This window comes from Cavia porcellus, unplaced genomic scaffold, assembly GCF_034190915.1.
Source record: "Cavia porcellus strain 051 isolate PalLab524CR breed Dunkin Hartley unplaced genomic scaffold, mCavPor4.1 scaffold_4, whole genome shotgun sequence".
Taxonomy (NCBI): domain Eukaryota; kingdom Metazoa; phylum Chordata; class Mammalia; order Rodentia; family Caviidae; genus Cavia; species Cavia porcellus.
Window position 1 is genome coordinate 100,177,066 of NW_026947487.1, and position 19,823 is coordinate 100,196,888.

Genomic DNA, 19,823 nt, shown 5'->3' on the forward strand with positions numbered 1-19,823 from the left:
TGCAGGCTTGTGGGAGCCGGAAGTGGAGGCGGTTGGTGGGGTTGGCCCGACTCAGGGACACGGCACTGGTGGCGGTTTGCTATCGTTTTGTGGGTTTCGTGTAGTGACTGGTGTCTTGTCTGAGAGGTCGCTGCCGAGTGAGGCTGGGGGTTGCGCGGCAGCAGCGGAAGGAACGCAGTGCGGGCAGGGCACAAGCGGACGAGCCCATGGCCTCCTGCGCGAGCATCGACATCGAGGACGCCACGCAGCACCTGCGGGACATCCTCAAGCTGGACCGGCCCGCGGGGGGTGAGCGAGTATAGTCGGAGTGGGCCCTTGGCGAGCAGGAAGACGGGTGGCGTGGGTTTGAGCCGCCCTCAGGGCCTGCAGAGCTCTTTAAGTCAGATCGCTGCTGGTGAGGATGTACAAGAGTAGGAGATAGATCCCTGAGCATACTCCGCGAATGGCGCAGACCCCTGGGTGTGATCCCTTCGCATTTTGGCGCCAGACAGTTCTGCCTCGTCCTTCAGTGTCTCGGCTGAAGGTGAGGCTCCTGAATCTGCCAGCTTCTTATGGTTTTCTGGCCCAAAGACATATTCCTGAGACTGGCCCAGCGCCACTATCCTTTCGCCATGGTTCACACGCCTGGTGCAAGCTCCTTTTACCAGTTCTGGGCCTAGAGTTTAAACGCTGTTCTCCTTCACAACTTGCCCTTTCCCCTAGAAAACAGACTCTAACCCTGATGTTGTATCAAGATGATTTTTCTGGAGGAATGTGGTCCTTGACATTTCTGTATTCTTTCTGGAATGAAGGCAAATCACAGACTGCAAGGCCCTAGATTAGTTTACAACCCTAATTTGTTCCCATTCAAATTTTACTTTGGTTCATAGTGATACCCTAAAACTGCTCTTGCTGGCAGGACACAGATAACAGGGTCACAATATGATACTGTCATTGTGAAAGACGATTGCTTTGGTACTATGCTAAGAACGGAGTGGATGTTGAGGGAGCTGGAAATGCAGAGTATAGGTCTGAGGAGACTGTTTAGGCTAGGTCTCAATACAGACAGGAGTGGGTATAGGCTATATCTTATCATATCGACAGGAGCTGGGTGTCAGGAAAGCCATGCAAGACACCTAGGTTTAAAAAAAAAAGACACCTATGTAGATGCCAGACATTATGAAGAAGAAATATAGCACATGTGAAGACAATGAATTTCCTGGCAAATTAAGACCTTCATGAAAAGTTATAGTGGTTGAAGTACTTGCTTCTGATGTGAATGTGCAGTGACCGCAGCTGAGAATTAATGTTTCTTCACAACTTGTTCTTACCTACCGGGACCCCCAGATTGGCTGCTTCTGAAGCAAACACTGGTGTTTTCTGTAAGTGGAATTAGCTAACCCATGGTTTTGGGGAAAATCTATCTACTGTTTGAGACCATGGACCCTTTGCCTCACACCTGGAGTGTGTGTTCCCTTAACTAATCAGTGTGGCTCATGCCTCTTTTTTCCCATTGTCTGCTAAGCAGACTACACTCCAGACATTTGTTAGAGCCTCACATGGTTAACTTTGTGCACTCTGGGCCTGCTGTTTGTTTATCCTTATGATAGGCTGATGTGTCAGGTTATCCTTGAATACCTAAAGTGACTATGATCCTAGTGAAGTGGCCAAGTGGATTTCCTCAGAACTCCATAGTTGATTGGCACTTATCACGTAGTCTTGTTCATCCCCTCTGATTGAAGAATCGAATAAGACCTCATACTGGTTTGTTTGTTTTGTACTGAGAATCAAACTCATAACCTTGTTCTTGCCAGTCAGGTGCTGTACCATTAAGCTATATCCCTAAACCAGTTTTTTGGTTTTTTTCAAATTCTATTTTATGACTTGGAAACATCTGTGTTCCTGAAGCTGTAGTCTCCTTGCTACCTTCAAGTTCAGACAGTGGTGTCAGAGCCAATAAGAATGTTTGAAACCTAGCCATTGCAAACAGTTGAAATGCTGAGTCCTAACTCCATACCCTACTCCACAGTTTCTGTTTGTCTCTCTGTCTGTCTCTGTTTCTCTTTGGTTTTTTTGAGACAGGGTCTCACTATGTAGTTCAGGTGGCCTTGAACTTCCTTTGTAGCCCAGGATGGCTTCAAACTTACAGCAATACTCCTCCCTCAGTCTCCCAAGTGCTGGGATTACAGGCATTTGCCACTGTGCCTGGCTGGTTTCTCTCTTTGTCCAGCTTCTTCATGTCTATTTACCTGCCCCAAATGGCTCCTTCTGAGCCATTCCTGAGACAGGTTCCTTCTAAGATTCTTATTTCCCAGTCTTATTTATGTATGCTTTTTCTTGATTTAGGAGCTTCTCTTCTCTCCAGCTCATGTTACTACCTAGGTCTAGGTCCTGATATCTCACACCCAGATTCTCAAATATTCTGATGCTGCCTTCGAGCAGTCAGTCCACTAACTATGTCACCTCCTTTAAAACTTTTGTGAGGTCAGTAGTACAACATTTATCACCATATAGAAGGCTCCTACTTCAATCTCTAGCACCTCAATAACAACAAAGAAAGAGGCGTTATCTACAGGGGGAGACTCAGTGTCATGCCTAAGACCTCTATAGCCTTGTTTTCCCTCCATTCTTTCTGTATTTGTGTGTTGTGAATATAGTGGCTATGATGGTACATCTTCTTTGAAAGCTTTCCTGACTCTTCCCATACCCTCCCTCAAGTACTACACAGAGTTCCTCTTTGCTGAGCTGGACCTGAGTTTTAACAGGCTTCAGAGTGCCTGTTTTTGTTTTTGTGTTTTTTTTTTTTTTTTCCTGCAGTGCTGAGAATCGAACCCATGGCCTCATGCATGCTAGACAGGCAGCCTACCACAATGCTATATCCCTACCCCTGTCAGATTACCTTTGATGACTTGTACTCATGTCCCAGGTGGAAGAGCTTCGTGCTTATGTTTGGTCTTAACATATATCAGCATTTATGGAATGAGAGATGGACAAAGGATCCTCCTCCCCACAGATATACCATGCTCAGTTGAATGTTTCTAGAGCATCTTATGGCATGGAAAGAAACCCTGAAGGAGAGGCCAGTGGGCAGGTGGAACAACCTTGACAGGTCGTGACAACCTTGTCTTGGTTGTCTCTGTCTCTAGGTTCTAGTGCTGAGAGCCGGCGACAATCCACTGCCTATAATGGGGACCTCAATGGGCTCCTGGTCCCAGATCCCCTCTGCTCAGGTGATGGTACCTCAGCAAACAAGCCTGGTCTTCGGACCATGCCACCGATTAACTTACAAGAGAAGCAGGTCATGTGAGTATCTGGGAAATGGCAGTGGTGGTAATGGTGTCTTTGGGACATGTGCTAGCCAAAGGCATGAGATGAGGGGCAAGAAGGGCCAATACCTTCTGTTTTTCTCCTTCTGGATGACCTGGGACAAAACACTTTTAATCACATTGAATTTCCACTAATATAAGAGATGAGACAACCTAAATGTTTGGAATAAGATGCTCACTAAAAAAAAAGAGAGAGAGCGGATGTTTGGGCTCATTCCTAAATAGGTGAGCAAGTGGAGCTGGGAACAATGCACCATGCATAAGGGCTTTGTCTTCTATTCCTGACATTAAAATAAAGTTTATGCACTTCTCTTTCCAGCTGCCTCCCTGGAGATGACAGCTCTACTTGCATTGGCATTTTGGCTAAGGAGGTAGAGATTGTGGCCAGCAGTGACTCCAGCATTTCAAGCAAGGCTCGGGGGAGCAACAAGGTAGGTACTAGGATGCCATAGCCTATATAGTGTATAAGACCCCTTCTTTCCCACAGTCAGTTTGTGTGAGAGCCACCATGCCACAAGTAGTATGCCTCAGTTTTAGGAAGCTAGAGTTGGCTGGCATATCTCTGTGGGAATCTGGGTCAGGAAATTGCCATGGGTTTCTGGGTTTGTGCCTGTGATCTTTCCCCATCCCCAGGGTTGTTGAGGGTTTCTTAATGTCTGGGAAGTTACATCAGTCCTCCACTTGTTCAACCTTCCTGACTCTGGGTTCTCAGGTGAAAATCCAGCCTGTTGCCAAGTATGACTGGGAGCAGAAGTACTACTATGGTAACTTGATTGCTGTGTCTAACTCCTTTTTGGCCTATGCTATTCGAGGTGAGTAGGGGCAGAAAAGCACAGAAATTGTTCTATACTAGAACTTCCACAAATTCAAATCCAGTGTTGGTCTACTCAGCCCACTCAAACTTTAGGGGTACAACAGAGATCTGACCTAGGCTTCTTCACCCTCTGCCAGGTCTGGAGTTGCTGGGTGGGAAAATGAAGCTTGAGACTATGGTGGTAGCAGTGAAGCAGGCAAGGACAAGACTTCTTCCAAGGCCTGGCTGCCTGCTCATGGCCCCCTGCTCTTCTGATTCCAGCTGCCAATAATGGCTCAGCAATGGTGCGAGTGATCAGTGTCAGCACTTCAGAACGGATCCTACTCAAAGGCTTCACAGGCAGTGTGGCTGATCTGGCCTTTGCACACCTCAACTCTCCACAGCTGGCCTGCTTGGATGAGGCGGGCAATCTGTTTGTGTGGCGTTTGGCTATGGTTAATGGCAAAATTCAATATCCACTCCTGGGCATGGGAACTGAAAAAGGGTGGGCATAACAGGGGTTGCCAGACATGCCTTTTCATCCATCTACCTAGTCCTTAACATCCTGCTCAGAGAAGAAATCTTAGTTCATATCCGGCAGCCAGAGGGCTCACCACTAAACCACTTCCGAAGGATCATTTGGTGTCCCTTCATTCCTGAGGAAAGTGAGGAGTGCTGTGAGGAAAGCAGCCCAACTGTGGCCCTGCTGCATGAAGACCGGGTAAGGAGCCCAGGCATGGTAAAGGAAGCAATAGAGGAACCATATTACATGCTTGGGCTGAACACACCTCCCTGTTCCTCTAGGCTGAGGTCTGGGACCTGGATATGCTCCGTGCTAACCACAGCACCTGGCCTGTGGAGGTCAGCCAAATCAAGCAGGGCTTCATTGTGGTAAAAGGCCACAGCACGGTAGGACTACATCTGAGTGCCTCTTTGCCCTCCCTTTCTTCCTTATGCCCCTCATCGGTTCCCTTATGAGCACTAAATAATCTCACCCATGGAACTTGCTCCTAACCAAATTGTGCCTCGCAAAGTTTGGTCTTCTTGTACTCCTTCCGTTAGTCATGCACATGTGTTTGAAACCACAGTGGTCACCCAGCTTATACCATCTTCATTTGGGAAGGGTTCATTCCCCACCCTAGACAGGTAGTAAAGCTCTTTGGGTTCTTCCTAGTGCTTAAGTGAAGGAGCCCTCTCCCCTGATGGAACTGTCCTGGCTACTGCGAGTCATGATGGCTATGTCAAGTTTTGGCAGATCTACATTGAGGGGCAAGATGAGCCAAGGTGAGGCAAGGCCTGAAGGACCCAGATCTACCCAGAAAGGGAACCAGCTGGATCATTCTCTCAGGCCCTTCATCTGCCTGCCTGTAGGTGTCTACATGAATGGAAGCCTCATGATGGACGGCCCCTTTCTTGCCTTCTGTTCTGTGACAACCATAAGAAACAGGACCCTGAGTGAGTGAGTGGGCAGGCAGGTGGGTGCTGGGTAGACCACAGGACCCTAGCTGGTGGTCCAGCCAACCACTCAATTATTTATTACTTTGCAGAGTCCCTTTCTGGAGGTTCCTCATTACTGGTGCTGACCAGAATCGGGAGCTGAAGATGTGGTGCACAGTGTCCTGGACCTGTCTGCAGACCATTCGGTAAGCAGAGGATGGACAATTGAGAGGAGGGTGGGGTGTGGGTAGGGATATGGCTTCTTTGAATTTTTAGTCTCATTCAGTCTATTCTTGGTTCCCTAGCTTCTCCCCAGATATCTTCAGCTCAGTGAGTGTACCCCCCAGCCTCAAGGTTTGCTTGGATCTCTCAGCAGAATACCTCATTCTCAGTGATGTACAACGGAAGGTAGGCTTCCATGGGAAACCCTGGGCAGAGCCAGTGTCATTGGGAAGAGCTCAGTGTGTGATGCATCTGCAGCCCACATAGCCTCTGAGCTCAGCTAGGAATATGCCACCTGTGCAGGTCCTCTATGTGATGGAGTTGCTGCAGAACCAGGAGGAAGGTCGTGCCTGCTTCAGCTCCATCTCAGAGTTCCTGCTCACTCATCCAGTGTTAAGCTTTGGGATCCAGGTTGTGAGTCGCTGCCGGCTGCGGCACACTGAGGTGCTGCCTGCTGAGGAAGAGAATGACAGCCTGGGGGCTGGTAAGCTGCCTGGAATCAGGACTGTAAATTGGTGGTTGGGGGCGTGCTGAGACACAAGATGAACCAGGGGCCTAATTATCTATGCTGTCCTTTCAGAGGGTTCTCATGGAACTGGTGCCACGGAGTCCACAGCTGGTGTGCTCATCAAGCTCTTCTGTGTACATACTAAGTGAGTATATTAGGCCCTGTGCACTCTCTGTGTCCCTGTTCTACTCTACTGACACTAGTCCCTTTGAACACTGTCTTCTTACTTCTCTTCCTATAGGGCACTTCAAGATGTTCAGATCCGATTCCAGCCACAACCGAACCCTGATGTGGTAGCTCCACTCCCTGCTCACGCTGCCCATGAGGACTTTGGTGAGTAAGGGATGAGAGGGAAACAGGTTGAACTGTGTGAGGTCAGAGATCTGAGTTGAATGGCAACTTTCTCCACAGCCTTCGGAGAGTCTCGGCCTGAACTAGGTTCTGAGGGCTTGGGGTCAACCTCTCATGGCTCGCAGCCTGACGTTCGACGAATTGTGGAGCTACCTGCACCTGCTGACTTCTTGAACCTGAGCAGTGAGACCAAGCCCAAGCTGATGACCCCTGATGCCTTCATGACACCCACTGCCTCTCTGCAGCAGGTATGCCCTCACCCCCAACCCCTACAGGGGGACTTGAGTATGCCCTACCTGTAGGCCACAATGCTCATTCTCTTTGCCTTCCCAGATCACTGCATCTCCTAGCAGCAGCAGCAGCAGCAGTAGCAGCAGCAGCAGTAGCAGCAGCAGCAGCAGCAGCAGCTCTCTTACAGCTGTGTCTGCCGTGAGCAGCACCTCAACTGTGGACCCTCCCTTGCCCAGGTGAGAAAAAGATCAAAGCTGGGGGATAGCAGAGACTAGTGCCAGGTGATGCCAAGTTCTAGTTGCTGACACCTCGGCCTTTCCACTACCAGACCACCTGAAGAGCTGACCTTGAGCCCAAAGCTGCAGCTGGATGGAGGTCTGACAATGAGCAGCAACAGCAGCCTGCAAGGAAGCCCGCGCAGCCTCCTGCCTGGCTTGGTCCCAGGTCCAGCTGATAAATTGACTTCTAAGGGGTCTGGACAGGTATGTGTTACTTGTATATGAAGAGCTGGGTAGCTGGTGGGCAGCAGCAGCGAAGGTTGGTGGTATTGTCCTCCCATGTACTTTTCCTGCTAACCCTTTGCCTCAGATGCTCCATGTTTTCCTAGAGGTCATGTCTATATTCCCTGTTCCCTGGAAGGCATTTCCTCAGCCTCCCTGTCCCCACCTTCTCTCCTGGGTTGCAGCCCTGTTTTTGACCTGTATATCTCCTGGGCACTATGCCATCTCAGTACAAATAATATCAGTGCTTTAATTCTGTGGTTCCTTACCTCCTAACACTTAAGCCCTTCTCTTTGGCCCTCAGGTATCTACTGCTGCCTCTGCACTGTCCCTGGACCTGCAGGAAGTAGAGCCTCTGGGGCTCCCTCAGGCTTCCCCCAGTCGCACCCGCTCCCCTGATGTTATTTCCTCAGCTTCCACTGCCCTCTCTCAGGATATCCCTGAGATTGCGTCTGAGGCCTTGTCCCGTGGCTTTGGTTCCTCTGCTTCTGAGAGCCTTGAGCCAGACAGTATGGCCTCAGCTGCCTCGGCACTACACCTACTTTCTCCACGGCCCCGGCCAGGGCCCGAGCTTGGCCCTCAGCATGGCCTGGATGTTGGCCCTGGGGATGGGGATCGTCATAGTACACCCTCCCTACTGGAGGCAGCCTTGACCCAGGACGCTGCCACCTCTGATAGTCAGGTTTGGCCTACAGCACCTGACATTACTCGTGAGACCTGTAGCACTCTGGCAGAAAGGTAAGGAACTTGGGAGAGGGAAAGTATGCTGGTGGGAGGAGGCTTAGAATGATTCATTGCTGAGTTGACCTGTCCCCTTAGCCCCAGGAATGGCCTCCAAGAAAAGCACAAAAGCTTGGCCTTCCACCGACCACCTTATCATCTGCTGCAACAACATGACAGCCAGGACACAAGTGCTGAACAAAGGTGGGTACCGCCTCATACCAATTCCTTCACAAGAGAAAGTCAACAAATGGGCATGCGGTTACCCTCTCTCTGCCTTTCCCACAGTGACCATGATGATGAGGTGGCCAGCCTTGCCTCTGCCTCAGCAGGCTTTGGAACCAAAATTCCCACTCCCCGGGTGCCTGCCAAGGACTGGAAGTCCAAGGGGTCTCCTCGTACTTCACCCAAGCTCAAAAGGAAAAGCAAGAAGGATGACGGGTAGGGAGGGTTCTGGGACCAGGGAGAGGGGTGCTGTCTAGGCTGCCTGACATGACCTGAAGTTCCTCTTGCCTATCACAGGGATTTAAGTGTGGGAACCCGGCTCACAGAGCATCAGGTAAATAATCAAATGCCTTTCTACCTCTAGAACCCTACCCCGTGAGGGTGGGGGGGACTTTGGGCCTCTCCCTTGTCTAGTGGCTGGAGGTGGGTGGGGAAGGCATCATGTTACTATCAGTGCTACTGACAGGTGGCAGAGCCCCCAGAGGACTGGCCAGCACTCATTTGGCAGCAGCAGAGAGAGCTGGCAGAGCTACGGCACAGCCAAGAAGAACTACTACAGCGTTTGTGTACTCAACTTGAAGGCCTACAGAGCACTGTCACAGGCCATGTAGAACGTGCTCTTGAGACACGGCATGAGCAGGAACGTATCCTTGAGGGTAATGGCAAAGCATGACAGAAAGGCAGGGGCAGCATTCTTGGAAGGAAAATACCAGGAAGGGGCTTCAATCTTCATGCCAGGGAGATGCTTCAATCTTGTTCCTTAGCTAAAATTCAGAGAGGCGGCTAGAGCGGGCATTGGCTGAGGGACAGCAGTGGGGTGGGCAGTTACAGGAGCAGCTGACACAGCAGCTATCCCAAGCACTGTCTTCAGCTGTGGCTGGGCGGCTAGAACGCACCATACGGGATGAGATCAAGAAGACAGTTCCTCCATGTGAGTTTTGTGTGGAGACTTCATTTGGGTGGCTGGGTGAGCCAGAAGGAGAAGGGGTACCTGTCAAGCCTCCTTTTCTGAGTCCACCTTCTCCTCCTCTTGTCCCAGGTGTCTCCAGGAGTCTGGAGCCTGTAGCTGGCCAGCTGAACAATTCAGTAGCTACGAAGCTTACGGCTGTGGAAGGCAGTATGAAAGAGAACATTTCCAAGTTGCTCAAGTCCAAGGTGCCATAGGGGCCCAGGATTGGAGAGGACAGGTTTGTTATTAGGTCAGGCTGGGCTTTCAACTGGGCCCCCCTTTTTATTCCAGAACTTGACAGATGCCATTGCCCGAGCTGCTGCAGACACATTACAGGGGCCAATGCAAGCTGCCTACCGTGAAGCTTTTCAGAGTGTGGTACTGCCAGCCTTTGAAAAGAGCTGTCAGGCCATGTTCCAGCAGATCAATGATAGCTTCCGGCTAGGCACACAAGAATGTGAGTAGGATCGTATGACCCAAGGTAGGAGGGGGCTTGCTCTTGTATCATTCCTTTTACATTGTCCACGGTAACCCCCTCAGACTTACAGCAGCTAGAGAGCCACATGAAGAGCCGGAAGGTACGGGAACAGGAAGCCAGGGAGCCTGTGCTGGCCCAGCTTCGGGGCCTGGTCAGCACACTCCAGAGTGCCACAGAGCAGATGGCGGCCACTGTGTCCAGCAGTGTTCGGGCGGAGGTGCAGCACCAGTTGCATGTAGCTGTGGGCAGGTTTGTGGGTAGGGCTCTGGACAAGGTGGTAGGTTTGGGAGGAGCCAAGTCTGTATTCCGAGCCACTTCTGCCTCACTTTTCTTTCTTTGCAGCCTGCAGGAGTCAATTTTAGCACAGGTACAGCGTATTGTTAAGGGTGAAGTGAGTGTGGCGCTCAAGGAGCAGCAGGCTGCGGTCACCTCTAGCATTATGCAGGCCATGCGCTCAGCTGCTGGCACGCCTGTCCCTTCTTCCCACCTTGACTGCCATGCCCAGCAAGCTCATATCCTGCAGCTGCTGCAACAGGGCCACCTCAATCAGGCCTTCCAGCAGGTATGACCATGTTTGGTGCTAGTAAAGGTCAAGAATCTGACAGGGCCCACATACCATACATTCCACATTCTCCTCCAGACTCGGTTATAGTTTCTAGGCCATTGTCTTTGTTGCTCCTTTGTCGTAGACCTCTTCAACTTACTTTGCCCTTATTAGGAAGCTTTTTCTGATCTCTTGATTTTCTAGGGTACCATATAGCCGTATACTGTCTCCGGGTCCCTGAGCATTTCCTTTGGTGCTCTCAGTACCCTGCTCTATGGTTTTCCTCTTCCAAGTTACAATACCAGATAAGCAGGCATTCCTTCCTGATATTATTTATAAATGTTTTGCCCCATTCTGCCCTCAGGCACTGACAGCCGCTGACCTGAACCTGGTGCTGTATGTATGTGAAACTGTGGACCCAGCCCAGGTTTTTGGGCAGCCACCTTGCCCACTCTCCCAGCCTGTGCTTCTTTCCCTCATCCAGCAGCTTGCATCTGACCTTGGCACTAGAACTGACCTCAAGCTCAGGTAAGTGAGGGCAGTCAAAGCATTAGATGAGCTGTGCAGTAGAGATGAGGAGGGAACAGTTCAAATCAGATACCCGCTCCTGCCTGACTCCCCTCCCTAATTTTCTCCACTCATCTCCACTTCTGTCCATCTGAATTTTAGAGACTTTCCTTGCCACCAATCCCTCTTTACAGCAGTGCCACCATGAGGCATTTCCATCTGTAGCCTGTCCTTTTTAACTTACCCTCAGCTACCTGGAAGAGGCTGTGATGCACCTGGACCACAGTGATCCCATCACTCGAGACCACATGGGCTCAGTCATGGCCCAGGTTCGACAGAAACTCTTCCAGTTCCTGCAGGCTGAGCCACACAACTCACTTGGGAAAGCAGCCCGGCGTCTCAGCCTGATGCTACATGGCCTTGTGACTCCCAGTCTCCCTTAGCAGCTAAGCCTGCCTTGTGCAGGGTGCAGGTGACACTAAAGGATAGCAGACAGGCCAGGCCAAGGTGGGGTTGTGTCTGCTATTTACCTGCTCAGGCCTCCACCCCAGATGTTTAGGGATGGAGGAGAGGTTGTAATGTCTGTGGTCTACAGATTGTAGTAGCCACCATGGTTAGGCTGGGCCCAGGGCAGATACTGTGCCTTCTTGGGTTCTGCCATGCCTGGAGCATGATCCTGAGATTGTGACACCACTTGAGTTGAGTTTTCCATGTTCCTTTTTACCTCCAATTTGGACTTTTTTGTTTTTGAAAAACATTGAGAAATTCAATTAAATGCTTTTTGAATAAAATGGAGTATGTGTGTGAGTTTTGTGTGTCTTTGATATAGTTGAAATTGCCCTTTCTTCTCCCTGTGGGGAGGTCTGTTTATGCCCACTCATGGAACATAATTACCCACTCCTCTATTCAGCTGCTTTCTAAGATAACCCTGTCAAACTCTGCACACAGGATTTAGGGCTACTCATCACCCTGTGTGCTCTGTCTTACTATAGAGTTCCTCTATTCTGTGCCAGTCTCAGTACTGGAGGTGAGGCCTCAGATGGCTACAGGCCCCGCCCCAGCCTCTCATCCAATCATGGTCCCTCCCTCTGGGGGCTGGGCCAACAGATTGCTCTCCAGCGGCTGGTAGCTCCCTCACTAGGCTCCCAGCCAGGGACAATGCCCCACTGCTGCTGTTGCTGCTGGAGGCAGCCACCCCGTTTCCTGAGGCTGTTGCTGTTGGTGCCATTCGGTGAGTGATGTTGGGGGGGTCCTGGTCGAAGTTGCACCCCTGTTATAGGTCCCCTATCGGGTTGGGTAGAGTGTGTGTGGGAGCAGGGAGTGAGGTGGAGAGGAGTTAGGGTACTGGGAATGTGACAGTGGCTTCTAAACTAAAAGGCATGAATTGAGCTCTGGCTGAGGAAGGACCCTGAAATTCTGCAGCACTTCTGGTAAAGGGAGCCTGTGGCTATTGATAGAATTCTTGGACCAGCCGTCAGATCCCTGAGGTTCCCTGAGAGGATCTGGCCTGGATCCTGACCTCCTTCTATCCTGTTTAACCTCATCCAAGACATAACCAACTTTAGGAGGTAAAAGGTCAAGCAAAGCTCAGAGGCTACCAAGAGATTCCTATCTCTGTGGTCCCATATTTCCAGACCTTTACTTCCATGCTCTCCTAACCCTTTCCCATGGACCATCCTCACTTGACCTAGCGCTCCAGAAGCTCAGAGGAGGAACTTACTCAACTCCTGGGACCAATGTTCCCCCCATCTTGTACCCCAAAGGTTCCTCTTTGAAGGGGACCAAGGCAATTGATGCCCAGATACGCTGCTTAGTTTCCTAGGACTCCCTTTTCACGCTGAGTCACGTCTCTAGAGCACTCCCAGGTAAACAAGCCCCTGGGGGCTGAGGGCAGGCTGGCTCATTCCTATCACCCTCCCACCCCCCAGTCCTTGTACCTCTCCTAGCAGCAGCCACAGAGGGTCCAAGTCGTTGTGATACCATATACCAGGGCTTTGCAGAGTGTCTCATCCGCCTGGGGGACGGCATGGGCCAAGGAGGCGAGCTGGAGACTATCTGCAGGTACTGGAAGGTGGGAGGCAGTGGGCAGGTGGGAGGCACAGCCCAATCTGCGACACCTTCAGGGCATGAACCTCTTCCTACTCCCAAACCTGACCCCACCCAATCCCCACCCCATCCTGAAGCCCCCTAATCCCATTCCTTAACAGGTCCTGGAATGACTTCCATGCCTGTGCTTCTCTGGTCCTCTCAGGCTGCCCGAAGGAGGCAGCTACCGTGTGGGAGTCACTACAGCAAGAAGCTCGCCGTGCCCCGAACCCAGATAACTTGCACACTTTATGTGGTGCCCCTGTGCATGTCAGGGATCGTGGTGTGGGCCCAGAGACCAACCAAGAGACATTGCGGGCAACAGGGCCTGCACCTGCCCCAGCCCCTGCACCTTCCCTGTTGGCTGCTGCTTTGGCGCTGGCTTGCCTCCTGGGGCCCCTGGCCTAGCAGGAAGGTGCTAGTGGCAGCAACCACACCTCCAGCCCTGTTTCTGCAGAGTGCACAAGGCTTTCATTAAAGGTATTTATATTTGCACTAAGCTCCTTCCTTTCTTCCAGCTGCTGCCGCTTGGCTGGGGCAGGAGGGGAGGCTACCCCCACCCCCGTGTGCCTCTTGCCCCTCCCTCTCAGAAGCTGATCCTCAGTATGGCATGGGCGGGGCCTAGAGCCACCAATGGGGACTCAATCTTCCTGCTCACAAACGTTCATTTCCCCTATTGCAGCACAGAACTTTCCATTATTCGCAAGTCCCAAGAGTTCTAGTGGAGACCCAAAATCTGGACTGCACAGCCATTTTCAGACTTCCTGGGCTGGCTGTGGTGAGGGGATCAGATTGTGGGGAGGCCTGTGCTCTTAGTCCTGCCTTCCCCTCCTATTATGGTCCTGGAGAGGTGGTAGCTTGTCCTTCATGTAGGGCCTCTCTCTCCTCAGCCTCCTTTCTGCCTCCAGGCTCCTGACATCTCAGTTCTTCCCTCTGCTGAACTATCACCTCAGCCTTGAAGACAAGCTCAGGTGCTGTGTTCAGCTCCTTCCTCCTCTTGGCTAGGGAGCCTGTTCTAGAAGGTGCAACCTCCCTTTAAGAGTCCACATTCAAACCCTTACAGGATTTGAAATTGTAAAAAGGGGTCACAATGAGGGATTCTCTGGCCCCTGCTCTCCACAAGCTTGATCTTTGAGAAATGTGCAGTATGGAATCACAACAATCTCACAGGACTTTCAAGGGGGGAAAATGCCAGATAGGGTGGCATACACCTGTAATTCCAGCTCTCAAGAGGCTAAGGCAGGAGGATTGAGAATTAAGATCAGCTTGAGCTAGTTGAGTTCAAGACCAGCCTGAACTACACAGTGAGATGATCTCAAAAACAAAACATTTTTGGGAAACTTTTGAGACACTGTGTGATATATTTGGAGTCGCTTTTCATTTTAGAGGAAAGAAAGAGCAATAATCAGCATGGGTAGAAACTGAAGCAAAGCAAGGAGTGACCCTCTTTTTATCCATACTGCAACTCCCTCTGCTTTATTCTCTACTTTTTTTTTTCCTCTTTTTCCTTTTTTATTGGTACTGGGGATCGAATTCATGCTTTATTCTCTACTTTCTATGCAAAGCATTTTCATTTTGTTTCTTTCTTTTTTTTGTACTGGGGATCAAAATCATAACCTTGTGCTTGCCAGGCAGGCGCTTACACCATTGAGCTAAATCCCTGGCCCCTATTCTCTACTTTCTAAATTGAAAAACTGTGTTACCATAAACTCCTTTCTCTGTCTACAAGGTACTACATTAGCCAGCTTTGTCTACTCCTACAGTCCCTCTATGCAGCAGCAAAAACGAGTTACCTACCTAGTCCTTGGGGACAAGGGAGGCTTCAGACAAGCAAAGTAGTGCTCACTTAGCGGGTAATAGGAGACAAAGATGCCATCCAAGTGATGCAGGAAAGGTGGGCTGAAGTAGAGAGGGCTTTAGGAGATCTAAAGTAATGGCAAGGAGCAAGCCGTAGAATCCCAGAGTTCAGCAGGCTAGGCTTACACTGGAGTCTGTGCTGGGAGGCTGTTACTCTTCAGGATAGAGTCAGGCCTGATGAGATCCTTGCTGAGACTCCAGAGTGGCAGGTGTCTCCAGAGTCTTCCACACAGGTATGTAGGAATCCTATGTCACCCATACTTCCTAAACACCCTCCCATTGTGATGACTAGCCTCAACTCCTTCTTTCTACCCTGACTTCGCTTTTGTTCCTGTGCTTCATCCACCTGGACTTTTATCCCAATTTCTATCAACCAGTCAGTGCCCATGTTCTCATATCAACCAAAGGAGAAGCTTCAAGAGAAAAACGCTTCCCAGACTGCCCCTCCCCTTGACCACTGGAATTGTCCAGATGGAAAAATAGGGGTTTCATTTTTCTAGGTCTTTGTACATCTATCCTTTTAATTCAGAATACCCTTTCCCATTTCCTCCAGTGAACTTCTTGTTTAGTATCACCTCCAGGAAATACTCCCTAACCCTGAAGGTAAGCTAAAGCCACCTCTTGGGGACTGGGGATTTAGCTCAGCGGCATAAGTGCCTGCCTTGCAAGCAGGCAGTCATGAGTTCGATCCCTGGTTCCAAAAAAAAAAAAAAAAAAAAAAAACAACAACAACAACAAAAAAAAACAAACCTAAAGCCACTTCTAAGTCTATGTATGCAGCCCCTGAGAAACTTCTACTGATAGTACTGACTTATTACAGTCTTAGTTGTAGATCAGAAATCTTCACTGTGGATGCTTCAAGGGTAGTGTTCTCTTTGTGTCTATGGCAAACTAGGGCTGGATATAAAGGGTGTACTTGTGAAGCATGTAGAGTGAAAGATTGAACCTCTAAATCCAGCACAAGAACTGTTACAGATATTAAGAACTTGGACTGAGAATGACCCCATTATAGAAGATGTATCATCTTGGGTCAGATCCTACAGCATGGGCATACTGCAAGGAGGGACACTGTGGGACTTCAGAGCCCTCAAAGTCTTCTAGAGCTAGTCTTGGTGGAAGGGAGAAACAGCTTGTCTGCTGCAGGAGCCCTGCCACTTTGGCCAGCCATAGGGGGATTACCATCCTCCTACTGTGACCTACTTTTCCCCTGATTTTTTGCTCCCTAAGTCCCTACTGTTCCATGGAACGGTTGGATGGGGGGGTCAGTGAGGGGAGAAAGAATCTGCTCTTTGGCCAGGGGCTTAAGGGCTTTGTGTGTTTTATCCCAGACCTAGAGGAGAGGGATAGGCTGCTGGCCAAGCTATCTGGGCTCTAGGCACAGCTGCCCAGGTCAGAACATCATGGTGATACTGTTATCACATTTGCAGCTATGTGGATGAGGACTAACTTGTTGTTCAGAAGAGAGTCTGGAGGTTGGATGTCCTGGGCATAGTCACCTCTGCCTCAACATACTTCTTGACTACAGAGTCTTGTGCTTTTTCTCAGGGCCCAGATCAACACCTGCACATCGGGTTCAATAAATTTTTGTTCACTAATTTTCTGAATGTCTGTAAAATGGAGATATGATATGGATTTCTGTGGGGCACTGCCTTAAGTTCTGTATTACTTTTAGCCATATGTAAGGTCAGCATTATGATCCCCATTACATAAATAGAAAAACGAGGTTTAAGGAGAGAAGATGATATCCCTAAGAAAGAGCCGGGATTTGAGAACTTTTCTTTGTACTGAGAATCAAACTCACAACCTCATGCTTGTCAGGCAGGAACTGTGCCACTGAGCTATATCCCTATCCCTGTAGCTGGGATTTGATCTTAGGTTTGTTTGGCCCAAATTCCTGTTAATAATCCCACTAGACTTTGGAAACATTTATTTATTGATTTTTAATTTTTCAGTACTAGAGTTTGAACCCAAATCCTTTGCACTGATCTACATCTCTAGTCCTTTAATTTTATTAATGTGTACCTGTTTACAGTATATAATGATTATATTCATCATTGGGAGTTGATATATGTACATAATACATCTTCATACTTTTTACTTCTCTTCCTCTTCTCTCCCCTCCTCCCCCTTTCACCTTTTTTATTTTTTGAGACAAGGTCTCAATAAGTTGCTACATTGTCCAGACCTCCCAGAGTGCTGGAATTACAGGCATGTGCTACCATGCCCAACTGTGAACAATTTTTAGCTTTATTTATTTTTGCTTTTTTGAGACCAGGTCTCATTGGGTAGTCTAGGTTGGCTATAAATTCACTTGCAGCCTAGGCTGGCTTTAAATTTATGACAATCCTCCTGCTTTAGCCTCCCAAATGCTAGGATTACAGATATGGACCATGAGTTCATACAGACATGAGTTCAAGGCCAGCCTGAGTTACATAGTGAGACTCTGTCTCAAATAAAATAAACAAAAAATAAAGACCTGAATAAATGAAGGACTGAAAAGGAGAAGATGAAAGGAAGTTACAATGACATATTTCCTGCAGCCTTTCTTTTCTCTGGTAATTTGAATTTATTGTAAAGTAGTGAAACTTTTATTCTACATAAAAGTCATTGTGAATAGTGACAAAAAAAATCTCTTGCTTTATAACCTCATGAAATATTTAAATATAAAAACGATAAAAGTCATTGCTGTCCAAGTTGGCCCACTACTGACTTCACCAATTCAAAATTGACTATTTGTTGCAGTAATGAAAGACAAATCAAACATATCGTGTCAATTTTTTTTTCTGTTTCTGTTTTTTTGAGACAGGGTTTTGCTATGCAGTTCAAGCAGGATTTGAACTTAGTTTGTAGCCCAAGCTGGCCTTGAACTTGTAGCAATCTTCCTGCCTCAGTCTTCCAGGGGGAGGGATTAGAGGCGTACGCCACTATGCCTGGCTCCAAAATTATTATTATTTAAACCAGAGTTATTTTAATCTTAGTTTTTAAATACAGATTTTGGTCAGCTATGGCGGTGCAATACTTGAAATCCCAATCCTTTGGAGGTTATGGAAGGAGGGTCGCCGCTAGTTCGAGCCAGCTGAGCTATACAGTGAGTTCTAGGGCACCCTGAACTACATAGCTAGACCCTGTCTCAAACAAAACAACAACAAAACAAAAATAAAAATAGAGGCCAGGTATATAGCTCAGCGGCACAGTGCCTGCAGATCCATCCAGTTCAGTTCTAGAAATCTATTTCACTGTATTTCTAATAGGATTCTACATAGGATTCCTTCCCTCTACAAAGTCCCTCTTCTCTCAATCAGAAACTTGAAACTTTCTCAGTACCTACCGAGGTCCAGGCTGCTAGCACTATCACTCCTGGAGCCTGCAAATCCCATTTGGGCAAAAGGCACATCCCAAAGAAAGTCTTGTCCCGTCCTCACGACGTTGATTGGTAGGAAGCTCTCCAGTGTGCCCAATATTCTCGCCGGGTTTCCAGAGATTCCGCCTCTGACCTATCCCCTCGTGGGCTGCCCTGGTTTGTTTTGGCATCGGGCGCGCACTGTGATGACGCCACGACGCTGACTCGGGAGGATGATGGCGTCGACGACGGCGGCGACGGCGGCAGCGGCGGCGGCGGCTGTGGCCACGGCCGGGATATGGTTCGCGGAGCCGCCGAGACGCCGAAGAGCCCGCCGCCCGCTCGAGGTGAGGCGACCTGTCTCAGGGCGGTGGCTGGCGGCCAGCGAGCGGGAGGGGCAGTCTCGGTTATTTCCTGCAGCACAGGGGCCTACTTCTACGCAGCCAGGAGTTCTCGGCCCGTCTGCATTGGGGCCTGCAGAACAAGAGAGCAGGCCGGGCGATGGCTCCTCCGGGTCGCAGGTGTCCGGGAATGGCTTGGTTTTGAAAAGTGCTGCCATGTTGCGCAGCCCGTCTCTACTGGGCGAGGTGGACGTGGTCAGCTGCCCTTCCTCAGTTTAGCTTTTCCACGACCAGCGCGGGTCAGGTTGAACTAATCTGATGACGCTCATTGCCTGCTTGTGTCCAGAGCCTACTGCACACCCTTTCTCTGCGACTGAACACCAGAGTCTGACGGGGCAACTGATTGCTTTCTTATACTGTTGGAATAAAGCAGGCGTGGGTCCAGCGTGATCACCTGCATATAAACCTGTCATCCTTGCAAGGGGAAGCTTAGCCCACTCATTGCTCCTCAGTGAAGCTACTGATGTGATAACCCCCACTTGAAAATCTAAATAACCTCTTCACTGCTGAAAACTGGTTCCTTAGTGACTATAGGAGAAAGGCCAAGCTTCTTAGTTATTAATAATTTGTTAAAAGCCTCACTCTACGGTAAGCACTTCGGTACTTCCTACCTGTGCCCCAGTACTGGGGATTGCACTAGGACCTTCACAATGAACTATACCCCCAGCTCTTTATTTTTGAATTTTAAGTCAGAGTCTCGTTAAGTCACCCAAGCTATGCTGAAATTTTCAATCCTGCCTCAGCCTAGAGTCCTAGGTTTACAGGCATGTGCTACCACGCTTGGCTAACACCTGGACACTTTTTGCTTTCCTAAAATAGTTGTTGCGGGGTTAGTTTCCTATTAGCTCTGTGGCTTCATTCTCTTGTAATACTTTTATAATACTCTTACACTGCTCCCATGGGAAATGTACATAGGCTCTTTTTTTTTTTTTTGTCTTTTTGAGGCAGGGTCTGTTTATGCAGTTCAGGCTGTCCTTGAGCTCACTTTGTAGCCTAGGCTGGTCTTGAACTCGCAATGATCCTCCTGCCTCAGCCTCCCAAGTGCTGGGATTACAGGCGTGAGCCACTATGTCCGGCTGCACATATGCTCTTGAAAAACACCTGAAACGTCATTTCTTTGGAAAATCTCCCTTGCTTCACATGAGCATTGATTCCCCTGTACACCATGCTAATACTGAGTATATCATGTTATGTCACATGATGATTTACTTGTACATCTGCCTGGTTGTGTATTTGGCATAAAGTAGGGGCTCCAGGCTATCTGACTTTCCTCATGATAGCCACCCTGTTTTCTCCAGGGTTTTTTTTTTACTTTTTTCCCTTTTACTCAGCAGAAGCTTGCTCTGCAGAGCCAGTTTCTCTCCCACTGT

At 49.2% G+C, this 19,823-nt stretch overlaps 3 protein-coding genes across 4 annotated transcripts in view; all 3 read left to right on the top strand.

Annotated features, from left to right (window-relative positions):
* Positions 1–11,565, top strand: Edc4 (enhancer of mRNA decapping 4). The gene is made up of 29 exons (XM_013154927.3): positions 1–288; positions 3,126–3,282; positions 3,625–3,736; positions 4,018–4,117; positions 4,381–4,570; positions 4,672–4,819; positions 4,903–5,007; positions 5,273–5,382; positions 5,470–5,553; positions 5,646–5,741; positions 5,841–5,943; positions 6,061–6,241; positions 6,338–6,410; positions 6,507–6,598; positions 6,677–6,864; positions 6,950–7,083; positions 7,176–7,329; positions 7,652–8,085; positions 8,167–8,271; positions 8,356–8,508; positions 8,590–8,626; positions 8,759–8,936; positions 9,068–9,223; positions 9,332–9,447; positions 9,533–9,698; positions 9,782–9,968; positions 10,062–10,281; positions 10,628–10,791; positions 11,021–11,565. The coding sequence occupies exons 1-29, from the start codon at positions 207–209 to the stop codon at positions 11,211–11,213; spliced, it is 4,218 nt and encodes a 1,405-aa protein (XP_013010381.1). The 5' UTR covers positions 1–206; the 3' UTR covers positions 11,214–11,565.
* Positions 11,566–11,691: 126 nt separating this feature from the next.
* Positions 11,692–13,350, top strand: Nrn1l (neuritin 1 like). Its single transcript, XM_003472145.3, has 3 exons — positions 11,692–12,001; positions 12,699–12,831; positions 12,978–13,350. The coding sequence occupies exons 1-3, from the start codon at positions 11,929–11,931 to the stop codon at positions 13,261–13,263; spliced, it is 492 nt and encodes a 163-aa protein (XP_003472193.1). The 5' UTR covers positions 11,692–11,928; the 3' UTR covers positions 13,264–13,350.
* A 4,907-nt stretch (positions 13,351–18,257) lies between these two features.
* Positions 18,258–19,823, top strand: part of Pskh1 (protein serine kinase H1) — a 28,937-nt gene continuing 27,371 nt past the window's right edge. For both annotated transcript variants that reach the window (XM_003472144.5, XM_063247539.1), the window contains exon 1: positions 18,258–18,399. The gene's annotated coding sequence lies outside the window, so the exon portion shown is untranslated. The remainder of the gene's footprint in view (positions 18,400–19,823) is intronic.